The sequence below is a fragment of the Heteronotia binoei genome, chromosome 12, assembly GCF_032191835.1.
Source record: "Heteronotia binoei isolate CCM8104 ecotype False Entrance Well chromosome 12, APGP_CSIRO_Hbin_v1, whole genome shotgun sequence".
Taxonomy (NCBI): domain Eukaryota; kingdom Metazoa; phylum Chordata; class Lepidosauria; order Squamata; family Gekkonidae; genus Heteronotia; species Heteronotia binoei.
Genome location: NC_083234.1, coordinates 46346510 through 46359286, shown reverse-complemented (window position 1 = coordinate 46359286; position 12777 = coordinate 46346510). Strand labels below are relative to the sequence as shown.

Below are 12777 nucleotides of genomic sequence, written 5' to 3'. Positions count from 1 at the left end.
ATTAAAAATACCATTTGTCAGATTTTTACTGTGCCCGCTCTCACCCATTATCTCCAGTGTAAAAAAGCAATACCTGGGAGGCCATAGAGTTCCCACAGAAATATGGATCCCCTGAAAACATCCAATTTTCTTTTGTTTTCTAGGGATGAATATACAAACGCCAGTGTTATTGGGACTGTCTTTCTCAGCCTCTCCCAGATCTCTTTCACAGGGTCTGCAACAGATGGTAAGCAGATTTCAGCCCAAATTTTAGGCTGAGTCAGCAACTCCAAAAGGCAGCCCTCTCCCCAATGAATGCTGGGGTTTGGTCTGCATTCAGAGATCTTTTCCCAAGTCATCCAGTTTGAACCAGTGCTTCTGTCTGATGTTGGAGTGGAGGATAGGAGTGGATAAAGAGGGGATTTTTTAGCCTCTCTGCAAGCTTTAAAAATATAATCCATGCTGTAAGAGCAAAAGAGGTTACAAGAAATGTAGCGCAGACCCCCCCTTCCTGGTGGTTTATGCCTTGTGGGTCTGACCTGTCCATCTGTGGCTTTATTGCCTTTAGTAGCACCTGAAATTCCTCTTCTTGCCATTGAATTGGGTGGATGTATGTCTTTCTTCTTTTCTCAAGGTCTTATTGGTTTCAGGGAATGTCTCGGGGTTCCTGCCATGCTTTGGACCCTCCTTCCTGCCCATCTATGGCAGTCCAAGAGAGAATATAAATATAGAGGATCCATATGAGGAGCTCAACAGCGGGGTTGTAAGTCTTGTTCTCCAGTGAATCAGTGCTTCAAACCTAGAATGGTTCAGTCTTTCTCTTACCTTTTCCATATTTCCATTATATATCTATTAGATTAGATGCTATTAAAGTAGAGACACATCTATCCTACTGTTTGTACTGGATTTAGGAGCATTTTAACTTAAGTACAGCCAGGCCCATAGCGCCCCATGGGACCCAGAGGGCCCAGTCTCCTTGTGGATTTTATGGGCCCCCTCCCCAAGCCTTGGCTCCCCACAACCCCTTGGGACCCCTCACCCCAAATGGTAAGTTCTTGGTGAGGGAGGCCCCTAGATCGCACAGGTTGCAAGGGCAGCTAAAGTCCTTTCAGGGTGGGGAGGGAGGGAGGAGGGCGGCCATGGCCAGGACATGTCTCCCCCAGCCAGCATGTACAAGCCGCATGCTTTCCCTGCTGTTCCAGTTGGGGAAAGGCACAGGAAAGCAGAGAAATGGGGAAGGAGATACAAATCAGTCTTCTTTTGAACTTTGGAACTGGAAGTTGATCTCTGTAGGCTGAGCTCCAGGAAAGGTAGAAGGGGAATTGGAGTTTACATGCAATTTTCATCATACTGGAGGAGGGAGAGGTGTGGCCTCCAGCCTCTCCAGCTTCTTGCTCTCACCCCATGGCCCCCCCTCCTACAGCCCCCCTGTGACCCCCTTCCCTTTTGACTCTTAGCTACAGGGCTGAGTACAGCTTATGCAGTAATTTCTAAGGACCAGACTAGTTGAGATAGAAAAAATCAGTGGTATCTGATTTGAAGATTAGGTAAAGTCTTGCTGGGGAGGGAGGGTTCTGATCAGGTCCTCCTTTGCCTCTTTTATGCAATTAGCTCTGTGGGTGGGAAAAGACAGATACTAATGCTTCTAACTGTTTTTCCTCCCTGCAGAGCTAATTGCAGCTTCAGACAAGCTATGTAAATTGTGGAAGAGATGTGGGAGAAAAACAGTTTAAAAACCCTTTCCTCCAGCAACAGTTCCCTGATCTTCAAACCTGCTAATTAGCTTTCAAAAGAATAGACCTTTTTAACCACAGAGCTTTCAGTGTTGTTTAAGTTGGCCTAAGTTTACAATCCAAAGCAAACTTTCTGGAGAGTATGTCCCATTGAATTCAGAGGGGGTTATTGTTGTTGTGCTTGACTCTTGGCAATTCTATGGGCCAGCTCTCTCCATGTTTTCCAATCTTGTACTATTTCTTTGAGTTGTTCCATGCTCAGGCTGATGTTGACTTTTATGGTGTCTAGTCTCTGTGTTCTTTGACAGTCTGGTTTCCTTTTGCCTCTAACCCATCCAAGTATAATTGCCTTTTCTTCCGCATGACATGGCTGAAATAAGCCAGTTGCAGTTTTGTGATTTTTTTCCTTCCAGTGGCATGTCTGGTTTTATTTGTTAACAATACTTGCTTGTTTGACACCTTTGCTGTCCAAAGAGACAACCATCCAGCATAGTTAGCAGAAATCTCCCTTATATTTGAACATTTTCTCACTAATAATGAGGGCTAGAATGGGGGGGGGGGGGGTTGCTTGTTCGTTTTTGCTTTTATTCTCTGAGGTATACTCCTGATAACCCAGTGTAAACTACTGTTAAATCCTTGATTAAAGGAATTAAAAATGTAATAAATAATCAGATTGTGCACTGTATGTAGCATTCTACAATCTATGGTTTCCAGATATTCCTCTGGTATTGAATTAGCACATTGCAGGCCTTTACACCCCAAGGGCCTCTTCTCTAAACTAAGCATGAGATCTTGTACCTGATGTGCTTGCACATTAGGCTTGCCAATCCCCGGGTCCCAGCTGGGGTTCTTCCGCTTCCCCAGGCTCCTTCCCGCCCCCATCTGCTGGCCGATGGGGGGAAGCCCTGCCCCCAGAGGACCATGTGCCTTTCCACCTTCAGTCTCCAATTGAAAGGCTTCCTCTTGGGATGGTGTGTCTGTGTTACTTTGAAGAAGTTGGCAGCAACTTGTGAGTAGAGAGGCCAATCCCTCCCTTCAGAGTCACCAGAAACAGGGGGGAGGGGGGAGGGAAACGTCTGCTGAGCACTTCATTATTCCCTATGTGGAGATCGATTCTCATAGGGTATAATGGGGAATTGATCTGGAGGTTTCGGGGGCTCTGGGGGAGCTGTTTTTTGAGGTAGAGGCATCAAATTTTCAGTATTGTATCTAGTGCTTCTCCCCAAAGTACCCCCCAAGTTTCAAAACGATTGGACCAGGGGGTCCAATTCTATGAGCCCCAAAAGAAGGTGCCCCTATCCTTCATTATTTCCTATGGAAGGAAGACATTTAAAAAGGTGTGCTGTCCCTTTAAATGTGATGGCCAGAACTCCCCTGGAGTTCAATTATGCTTGTCACACCTTTGTTCCTGACTCCGCCCCCAATGTCTCCTGGCTCCACCCCCAAAGTCCCCAGATATTTCTTGAATTGGACTTGGCAACCCTATTGAACATATAGTTTTAAACAGAACTGGAGAGTGGGAATAAAAGGGTCCTTATACTCTCTGTCCACTTGTCACTATTTTTCTATTCATAGTCTCTTCTTCTGGTTCTTCTTGTATGGACTCTTCTGTTCCATTAATATTCCAGGGAGAAGGAGCAGCTTATCGGGGAAGAATCCTTGTGGAGCTGAAAACCAGCATGGATGTGATTACTAATCAAATGATCGAGGACATTCCTGAAGAAACGGTTAACAAAATAGAGGTAACCACAGAAGGACATTCACCATGTATTATCTTATAGTGTGCAAAGAAATACAGGTAACATGCCTTTCTCGTCAAGATTTGGCCCTTACAGCATGTTGCTTTGGTGATGGGGGCTAGAATTAAGAGAGAGCAAGGCACATGGGCCATAGGGTATAGTTGGAAGACACATGATGCAACCATGTTGCTGAAATTAAGTAGGTTGGCATCTGGTCAGTGCTTGGATAAGAAATCCTCTTGGGAAACTTCTGTCCTGTGATTGAAAAAAGATGGGATAAAAATAGGGTTGGGGTAGGGACATGGGGGAATGTGACACTGGTAGTGTCTCTACATCACTTCTGGGGAAAACCTGGAAGTGATGTGGGGTAACTCTGGGAACTGCTGGAAACTCTATGGTAAAACCATAGTTTCTGGTGATCCCTATGTAATTTCTAAATTTTTCCCAGAAGTGACAGAGCAATGCAACTGACATCACTGTCTTTCCCCCCACCCCTGCACCTGCTCAGAGCAGCAGCAGACAAAGAGGGCTACAAGCAGAAGGTCTCCTGCCAGAGCAGGAAACCTGGCAACCCTAGATAAAAACTTGCCTGGGATTGTGCTGGCATCTTCAAGATTCTTGGGACACATTTTTCCTCAACTGAATGAGTTCGCTGTCTGCAACCTCCCTTTCTGTTTATGGGCTTCCCTAGAAGTAGCTGACTAGCCACTGTGTGAACAGAATGCTAGACTAGATGGGCCTTTGGGCTGATCCAGCATGGCTCTTTTATGTTCCTTCTGCCCACCATTTCATCATATACATAGAGATATTACCACATAGTGTGAAGGCCTGCTGAAACTGGATAAGGTCGTTATCTAAGCTGCATACAAACTAGAAGAACTGCTTGATCAAAAACTGGGTAGAGCTGTATAATATAGTGGGTTCAATGCAAGGAGGAGACGCGGTAGTAGTGAACGTAGCTCTTTATTCAGTACAGCATAGTAACAGATAAACTCTAAGACTGGCTTACTGGGGCAATGGGGCCAACTATATACAGTTCAAGATTCCTGCGGTAGGACGCCATTGGATCATTTAAACCAGCAGGGGGCCTGTGATTGGAGCAGGGCAGCAGGGATTTGGATCCCACTGCCCATTGTTTCTAGTCCCCAAGTTCAGACCTAAGGGCTCCAATGAGCCAGGCAGGAACACAGGTAATAGCATCATTAGTCCACATACACAACAAGCTGTCTCCTAGGGAAGCCAGTTAAGTACTGGATGCAACAAGCAAATCTCTTCTCGTTTTTTCTCATCCCACTATGTGACTTGCTACTGCCAAGAAAAAAGGTGCATCCCAAGTTCCTCTACTTTAGGACTAGCTGTTTTGGGGGTGACACTTTCCTCTTCTAATTTTTCCTGTTCTTTACTTTGGTAGCGCTACATGTCCCGGCATAGGTATGGGCTCTGTGCTGTCTTTTATTCAGCTACCATGATGGATGATATCAAGGAACTGATCCAATTTGAGGTTAGCATTGGGAATTATGGCAACAAGTTTGATGGGACTTGCAAACCCTTTGCTTCGACCACACAGTACAGCCAAACAGTGTATGATGGTAAGCAATGTATGACAGTGTATATAGGAATAAGGAGAGAGAAAGGGAATGAGCTGGGAAATTTTGTGAGAAGAAATCCTGAGGAGGATAGTGTTGCCTGGAGATGAAGGGATAAGGCCCCATTTGAGTTCTAAGTCACTCATGATCACTCTCATTTCATTCCAGGTAACTGCTACTACTACCTGCCCTGGTATGACACAAAGCCCATGGTGGCCATAACCTCTTTCTGGGAGGATGTGGGCTACCGAATCAGCTGTCTGAATACCATTAAGTTCATGCACAACAGGCTGGTGAGTTCAGGCACTGACTGTGTAAAGTATTCAAGGCTAACAACTTAACAAGAAGTGATGGAATGTTTGGGGGTATGTGCATTGTGTCTCCTGCATGGTCTTCTCAGGCAGTATGCTGTTTCCAAAAGAAGCTGGCCAGATGTCTCTGAGCAGATGCTTAAAACTGGGCATGATGGGGGTTACCATTCTCAACCCCAGAGGGTTTATTACCATTAAGCACAGAGGTTTCATCTTTAGTACCATTGCTAAAATCTGCTGATGGTCTTTGAAAGGTGTCAGTTACCAGGGGCAAATAGGGTTTAAATCCCTATAAGACCTTGAAGCTCAATGGGAGACCTTGGATTGGTCATCCTCTTTCAGCTTACTCATTGTGAGGACAAAATGGTGTTGGGGGAGGGTGGAGACACATATAAAATAGCCAGATAGATCTCAAGGTTATGCCAGATGAGTGATTTTGCTGCTTGTAACTAGGATAATGGGACATAGTTGATGTTTGGCTTACGTTAAAATTCCCATAGGTATTTTAGTCTTTGGATGATGACGGTGACTAGTAGTTTTAATGCTTCTCACATGGGATACAGCATGGTATTTTTTAAAATGACACCTTTGTGCTTTGTTTATTCATTCTTATTATAACTATGTTGTTCATTTCCCTCTTCTTCCTTTCCTCCTTCCCCCTTATTGGTCCTACGGCCATCAAGCACCCTTATGAGTCTGCCATCTTGGACTGCATTTCACAGGGAGCCAAGAGACATGACACTTGGGCATGTTGGGAAGAGGATCTGATGTTTCAGAGAAGGCCAGGGTGTTGCGGGATTTATTTTGTACCCTCAACAACACAAACCCCAAACCAAAACAACCTGCAGTTATCAGAAGGCTAATACACACTTAATAACATAGGCTTTATTAGACTCCAAGTTTCTCCTTAAAATATTCTAACTATATTTTAAGGAGAAACTTGGAGTCTAATAAAGCCTATGTTATTAAGTGTGTATTAGCCTTCTGATAACTGTAATTAGTACAGTTTCTCATACAGTTATACAGAGAATTCAGTTCCACAGTCAAGCATAGTTCCATAGTAAGCATTCTATAGTCAAGTATTCTATGAAAAGTCTAAGTCCCTGTTAGTCTACATTTTCTCAGTTAAAGTCTAAGTCCCAAGTCCCATTCTATATTAGAGATCTCTAATAAGAGTTGTTAAATTCATGACTTGACCATCAGAGAGACTGTCTCTCATGCAGGTCAGCCCAGAGTTCCAATTATCTTGGCATGATCAGCACATAGGCAGCCTCTGGTGCAGATCAGCAGCTTTCTACCCCAAAACCCAGGGCTTTAAAAAGAAAAACTTTATGAATTGTCTCTATTTCATCTAATATTATGAATTCCAGTATTGTAGATAGTAGATCCAGATGGCAAGTTGCTTCCGGTTCAAACCAAATAATGATATTTCTGTCCTCAAAAGACTCTCAACTTTACCCTAGTTTTTTTCTACTCTGCTGACCAAGATTTTCAACTTATACTGTTAGCTGAGAGCTTATGCTGTTAGCTGAGAGCAATATGGATGCTGAAGAACTTAGAACTCTTGTTGTCACTTTCATAAAGAGGGCCAACCCAAAATAAATCCTGCCACACAGGGGAGAAAGATTCTCTTCATTCCCACACCAACCTAGTGTTCTCCTGTTTAACTGATCTGGCCCCGCAACAGTATCTACAGCCTTGTTTCTAGTTAGGAGGAAGTCCTCCCCTTCCCTCTCTGCCCTTGAACTCTGAACTAGACATCCAGATGCCAGAATAAACTCACAGACATCTCTGCACACACATGCTACTGCTGAGAGTTCATCAGTCACTGTCCACATGCATTAAAACTGAACTCTGCAGTTGTGGGCTAGAGGGCTGCAAGTATGTTTCAGTCTGTTTTTCTAAAATGACAGCTTAAGTTCCTAAAATGTTGGTAAGGAACACAGAGCCAGTTTGGTGTAGTGGTTAAGTGTGCAGACTTTTATCTGGGAGAACCAGGTTTGATTCTCCACTCCTCCACTTACAGCTGCTGGAATGGCCTAAGGTCAGCCATAGCTCTTGTAGGAGTTGTCCTTGAAAGGGCAGCTGCTGTGAGAGGTCTCTCAGCCCCACCCACCTCACAGGTTGTCTGTTGTGGGGGAAGGAGATAAAGGAGATTGTAAGCTGCTCTGAGACTGATTCAGAGAGAAGGGCAGGGTATAAATCTGCGGTCTTCTTATTCTCTGCTCTTGGCCTCTTGCAGGAGACCTATTTCTTGCTTGTTAGAAAATACAACTAATTCCTTCTCCATTTCAGTTCTCTGCTGCCCTGATTCCACCCAACTGCCCCTACCAGGATTCTCTGAGGATCCCAGAAGTCTTGCCACATCCATTGCAGCAGTGAGATCCAGCTGTGGCCATTGCTAGCAACTGACAAATTAAAGCATTTGCTAAAGCCCAGACCTAGTTTGGCGGTCCACTGGTCTTTCGTATTTAACATGCTCAAAGGCCACAAGGACTGATTCTAATCTAGGAGTGTCGTGTGTGAAGTGAGGCTCCTCTGAGCACATTCTTACCCCTGCCCCTCATCAGCCAGGTTGTTTACCCACCACAGGTAACTAGGTTCCAGTGCTCTGATAACACAAACACGCCTCCAGTCAGTTCTAGGAGTGGCTAGTGTGCTGTCTAGCTGTAGACATGATTCTCTTTTTCCTACAGAAGCAAAATTTGAATGCCCTGAAAGCCATTAGCAGCCCCAAGGATCCCAAAGTGGATGTTGTTTGGAAGAAGCTCCAGAAAGAACTGTTGGAGGACAGCAAGTGAGCAATTGAGAGAGCTTGGACTAGGTTAGGGACCATGGAACTGGTGTCTAAAGGAGGTCCAGGTGGATTTGTGTGGCATTCACACAGCAGTTTTGCTCTGCCTCGACTCTCAAGCTGAAGCAGCAATTTTTGGAGCGTTCACACATCATCTTCTAATCATCTGTTTTCCAGGATTCCCTTGCTTCCTTCTGATCATTCCGAAACCTACTTTACTGCGATATTTGCTGAAAGATCAAAGTCCAAGTGAGTTTCCATGCCCTGTGGATGGGAAAGCTCGCGTTTTCAAATCCCCCACGCACATTGGTGCCACTTTATTGCCCTCATCCCCTGTTGAGCACCATTCTCCATGCCATGCTACTGGAGGGCTTTTTGCTGACTTAAAAATATAATATATAGCACTACTACACAAAGCTGTTCTTTCCAATTAGTAACGAAGCCCATAGAGTCCTCATTCCTTCATTGGCTACATTCCAATTTCCTAACTGTGTCCCACCCCAAAAAGGTGCCCTGTGTGTTTGTGCTTCTGCCACTAGTAGCTACCAGCCATTGCTTGCAAGGGCAAAACTATTCATTAGCCATGTGATTGCCATAAGAAGTTGCCACACAATGCCTATTCCCCAGTTTAGAATCACTACAGTCTCTCTCCATTGAAGCCATTTGGGCTCAGGAAAACTGCAGGGAGGAAGGCGGGAGCCCTTGCTCCCCCTGTGCCAGTCTGGCCTCTGTAGAGCTTCCCATGGGGAACTTTAAGCTGGTGTATGGCTGCAAGTTTGTGTGATGACCAAGTGGGAAACATAATGTATACCGCCATTATAAAAGCACAATTAGCATTAGCACTTTTATCAATTTAATTAAGTGATTTTAAACTTATCAGAATTTTTTAATGTTTAATGTTAATGTAACCTTGTCTTTTGTATAAGGGAAATTGAATGATGTTGTTAGCCGCCCTGAGCCTGCTCCGGCGGGGAGGGCGGGATATAAATAAAATTATCTATCTATCTATCTATCTATCTATCTATCTATCTATCTATCTATCTATCTATCTATCTATCTATCTATCTATCTATCTATCTATCTATCTATCTATCTATCTATCTATCTATCTATCTACCTACTTTGGCCCAGAGGAAGCTTTTTTCACTAATTACCTATACCAAAAACTAAAAATGGTTATTTTTTCACTTAACACCATACTGTTTCCATAAAGAGCAAGTTATCCATGTAGATTAACATTCCAGCCTAGGCCAATGGGCTCTCGCTATGTGGGGGTCCCTTGCTCCTAGTCCACGATTCGCCTGGGCTCAGTATGCTAAAGTTTGGCTTTTCTACATGCAAAGTAGCAAAATAGCTTGCAGAGTTTAAGCAGAACTAACCCTCGCCTCACATGCAGAAAGGCTGACCACCAATGCTTTTCATTCTCGGAATTAAACAATGCTCTGAAAACAATGTTTTCTTTAATGGCATCTAAGAAATGCCATTCTGAGTAGACAAAACTGACTTTGATGGACCAAGGGTCTGATTCAGTATAAGGCAGCTTCATATGTCCATATGTCCAAATGTGGGCTACTAGATTTTTCTGCTGTCAGTGATGCTGCTTTCTGCAGTGTATGCATTCTTATTGACCACTTGCTCCCCCCTTCTCCAAATTCAGTTCTGCATGCAACATCAAGATCTTTTTTTAATGGAGATGTCCTTTCCTTCTGTCATGGGGTATCTAACTGAAAATGCTGAACTTCTTCTGCCTGCTTGGTACTCAGGAAGTCTCTTCCTACCTTGGACAATCAAGCACCTGCCACCCTTCTGGATCAGCAGCTGATGAAACTGCGAATCCGGCTCCTCCAACAAATCAGCAAGGCAGCAGAAAAGACAAATTCAAGGAATCCCCTGAAGAAACTGATTGCCAAAGCAGAGAATTGGCTCCACAAGATTGCCTCGATCAGTATGGAGGTACATTAGGGGCTTGGTGGTCATAAGAACTATCTAGCAAAATGGAAGACACTGCTTTTGGGATAATACTCTGTGTTCTTTGGAGAAGGATGGTTTGCACTGGGCTGTGAAGAGGAAAGAGGAAGCTGGCCTGAGACATCCTGGCTGCTAACAGACCAGCACTTTGGGCCAACTCAGAGATGCCTCTGAAATCGACCCAAAAAATCCCTCCACATGCAAACATCTGCCGTCCATCCTCGTCCCATACTCACCCCATTCTCCAGCCTCCATAGTGTGACTGAAAAAGCTACTACTTCCAAAGCGGTAGCAAATTTTTGAGCCACACAACACTTGCCTCCTTGGCATCTGGCAGCGAAAGGGTGCAAGTGAGGCATCTTGGTGGTATGACTACTGAAAATGTATGGAAACAGGAATGGTGAACAATGGCCATCTGAACATGTCCGGGGGAGCGTATGGAGGCTTCAGGATGGCTCTTTTTGAGCTGTCCCAATTTGGAATGGCTCCCAACCACACCAAAATGCCTGTCTGTTATCAGCCCCAGATTGCCAGTCTTTTATTTTCCAAATGCAAGGTTAGTCATGGGGCAAGTCCTGTGACATGTCATGGCACAGGGTACTGTTTATCATGGCTGTCTTTCCCCACTATTGGGAGTTTTGTTTTATAGGCAAGCATTCAACCATGGTATGCCCCGTTTCAGCACCTTTTTCAGCGGCATATGTGGATCCAGCCTCCCATCCACAGCCACAGAACCCCTGCCTCTCCACAGCCTTGAGATAATTGTCATGGGCAAGTCCTGTTTTAAAAATAAACTCATTTTATCTTGAGTCCATAGTAATGATGAGATTATTCCAATTTCTAAAGAAATCGCCCACTTTCCTATAACATGGAGCAAGTTGCCATACTGGGGAGCTGTAATCAGAAGAGCCGCAGGTGGCATGTCAAAAAGCCACAGGCGACTTTCTAGCCATTGAGTGAGTATCATGGTTCTAGTGCAACTGTTACTCTGCAGTCTTCTATCAGTGAAGTGGCAATAGTCATGATCTCCCTCAGAGGGCTGTTGTGAGGATGAAAGAGATCACACATATTGTTTACTAAAAATTTTCTCTGAATAAGCTATAAAAAGGGAACACAATGATTCTAACTTTTAGCTCTTCTTAGACCCAAATCAGCATGCCAGACGTGATCATCTGGATGCTGTGCAATGAGAGGCGGGTAGCCTATGCCCGGGTGAAAGCTCATTCCATCATGTACTGCAAACATGGCAACCATACCTCTGGAGCATTATGCGGCAAAACTCAGACCATCTTTATGCAGGTAAAATGAGTCTTCGCTTTCATTGAAAAGAAGTCAGTTTCTAGGTCCTCAGGTTGCTAAGATGGTTTTGAGGTTTATTTATTTATTTAGGATTTATATCCCGCCCTTCCCACAAGTGGCTCAGGGCGGTTTGTGGAAAAGAAAGCCAGGGGCAGGGAAGAGCAGGTTCAAATTTCCAGTAGATGGGACAGGAGAATAAATTATGTTAAATGCATGCATATTCCTTAATTTGTATGATTTTACAATTTTGTTTCTCTGGTTGCAAATCTGGGGTATGTCTGGGTTTTTTTTAAAAAAAAAAGAATATAGTATAGTGCTGTTTTTGGGATTGGGTAGGAAACAAGTTTAATGCATTTCTTTTGGCAGAATCCACCAGTGCATTCTCTGGTACACAGGCCTTTTAAAGTGAGTGCAGGTTGCACAAAGACAATACCATTCATTTCATTGTGCAAAAAAAAAAAAATTCCCAGTGACTTGTAAAGTGAAAGATTATGCAACACATAGCAAGGAGGGCACCACAGTGGAGAGAAAAGGGCATTGTAGCCCATTGTGGGGTTGGAGCAGTGAGCCTTAAGATGATAAAGGTGCATCCCCCTACTTCCAGTTTCTGAGTCTTTCCCTCCCAGCCCTGGTGCAGAGTGGTAAGCTGCAGTACTGCAGTCCAAGCTCTGTTCACGACCTGAGTTAGATCCCAGTGAAAGCTGGGTTCAGGTAGCTGGTTCAAGGTTGACTCAGCCTTCCACCCTTCCAAGGTCAGTAAAATGAGTACCCAGCTTGCTGCGGGGGGCGGGGAGTGTTTATGACTGGGGAAGGCAATGACAAATCACCCCATTAAAACTCCACCAAGAAAATGATATGACGTCACCCCATGGGTCAGTAATGATTTGGTGCTTACACAGGAGACTACCTTTACCTTTTTATACACACAGCTCTCTCCTATACATACTGCTTAGCTCTTAGCAACCATACTGGAATCTGTCATGGTTGTTTGAAAACACAGGTCCTCAGATTGCTGAATTATGTACTGGATATCATGTTTGATGTGTGTGCTGTGAAAACACAGACAGCCATGAAAACAAATTACTCCAGCTGGGACAGTTCTTGGCATTTCTGACAATCAAGTTGTGGAGTGCATGAGCATAACTCTTTTGTTTTCTCCTGCAGCGCATGTTGCCAAGCAAAGAAGAGGATTTTGAAATCCCTGCTTTGCTTCGCGTGCGGATGTGGCTTGGGCGGCTGGCTGATAGTCCAGAGTTTATGCACTGCTGTGAAGGGAGAATCCTTGTTTTTGCTGAGACGGTGAGAAAATCTGGACAGTTTCACCAACAAAAAGTCCAATTATTGACCCTGCTCTTGGGGAGGCCTGGG

General features: G+C 44.4%; 1 protein-coding gene across 1 annotated transcript in view; it reads left to right on the top strand.

Moving 5' to 3' along the window:
- Window positions 1-12777, top strand: part of FER1L5 (fer-1 like family member 5) — a 75588-nt gene that overhangs the window by 25591 nt on the left and 37220 nt on the right. Inside the window, exons 12-20 of the mRNA XM_060250598.1 lie at window positions 144-226; window positions 630-742; window positions 3341-3454; window positions 4863-5040; window positions 5206-5330; window positions 8045-8145; window positions 9906-10095; window positions 11254-11409; window positions 12574-12708. Coding sequence (XP_060106581.1) covers window positions 144-226; window positions 630-742; window positions 3341-3454; window positions 4863-5040; window positions 5206-5330; window positions 8045-8145; window positions 9906-10095; window positions 11254-11409; window positions 12574-12708 — 1195 coding nt within the window. The remainder of the gene's footprint in view (window positions 1-143; window positions 227-629; window positions 743-3340; window positions 3455-4862; window positions 5041-5205; window positions 5331-8044; window positions 8146-9905; window positions 10096-11253; window positions 11410-12573; window positions 12709-12777) is intronic.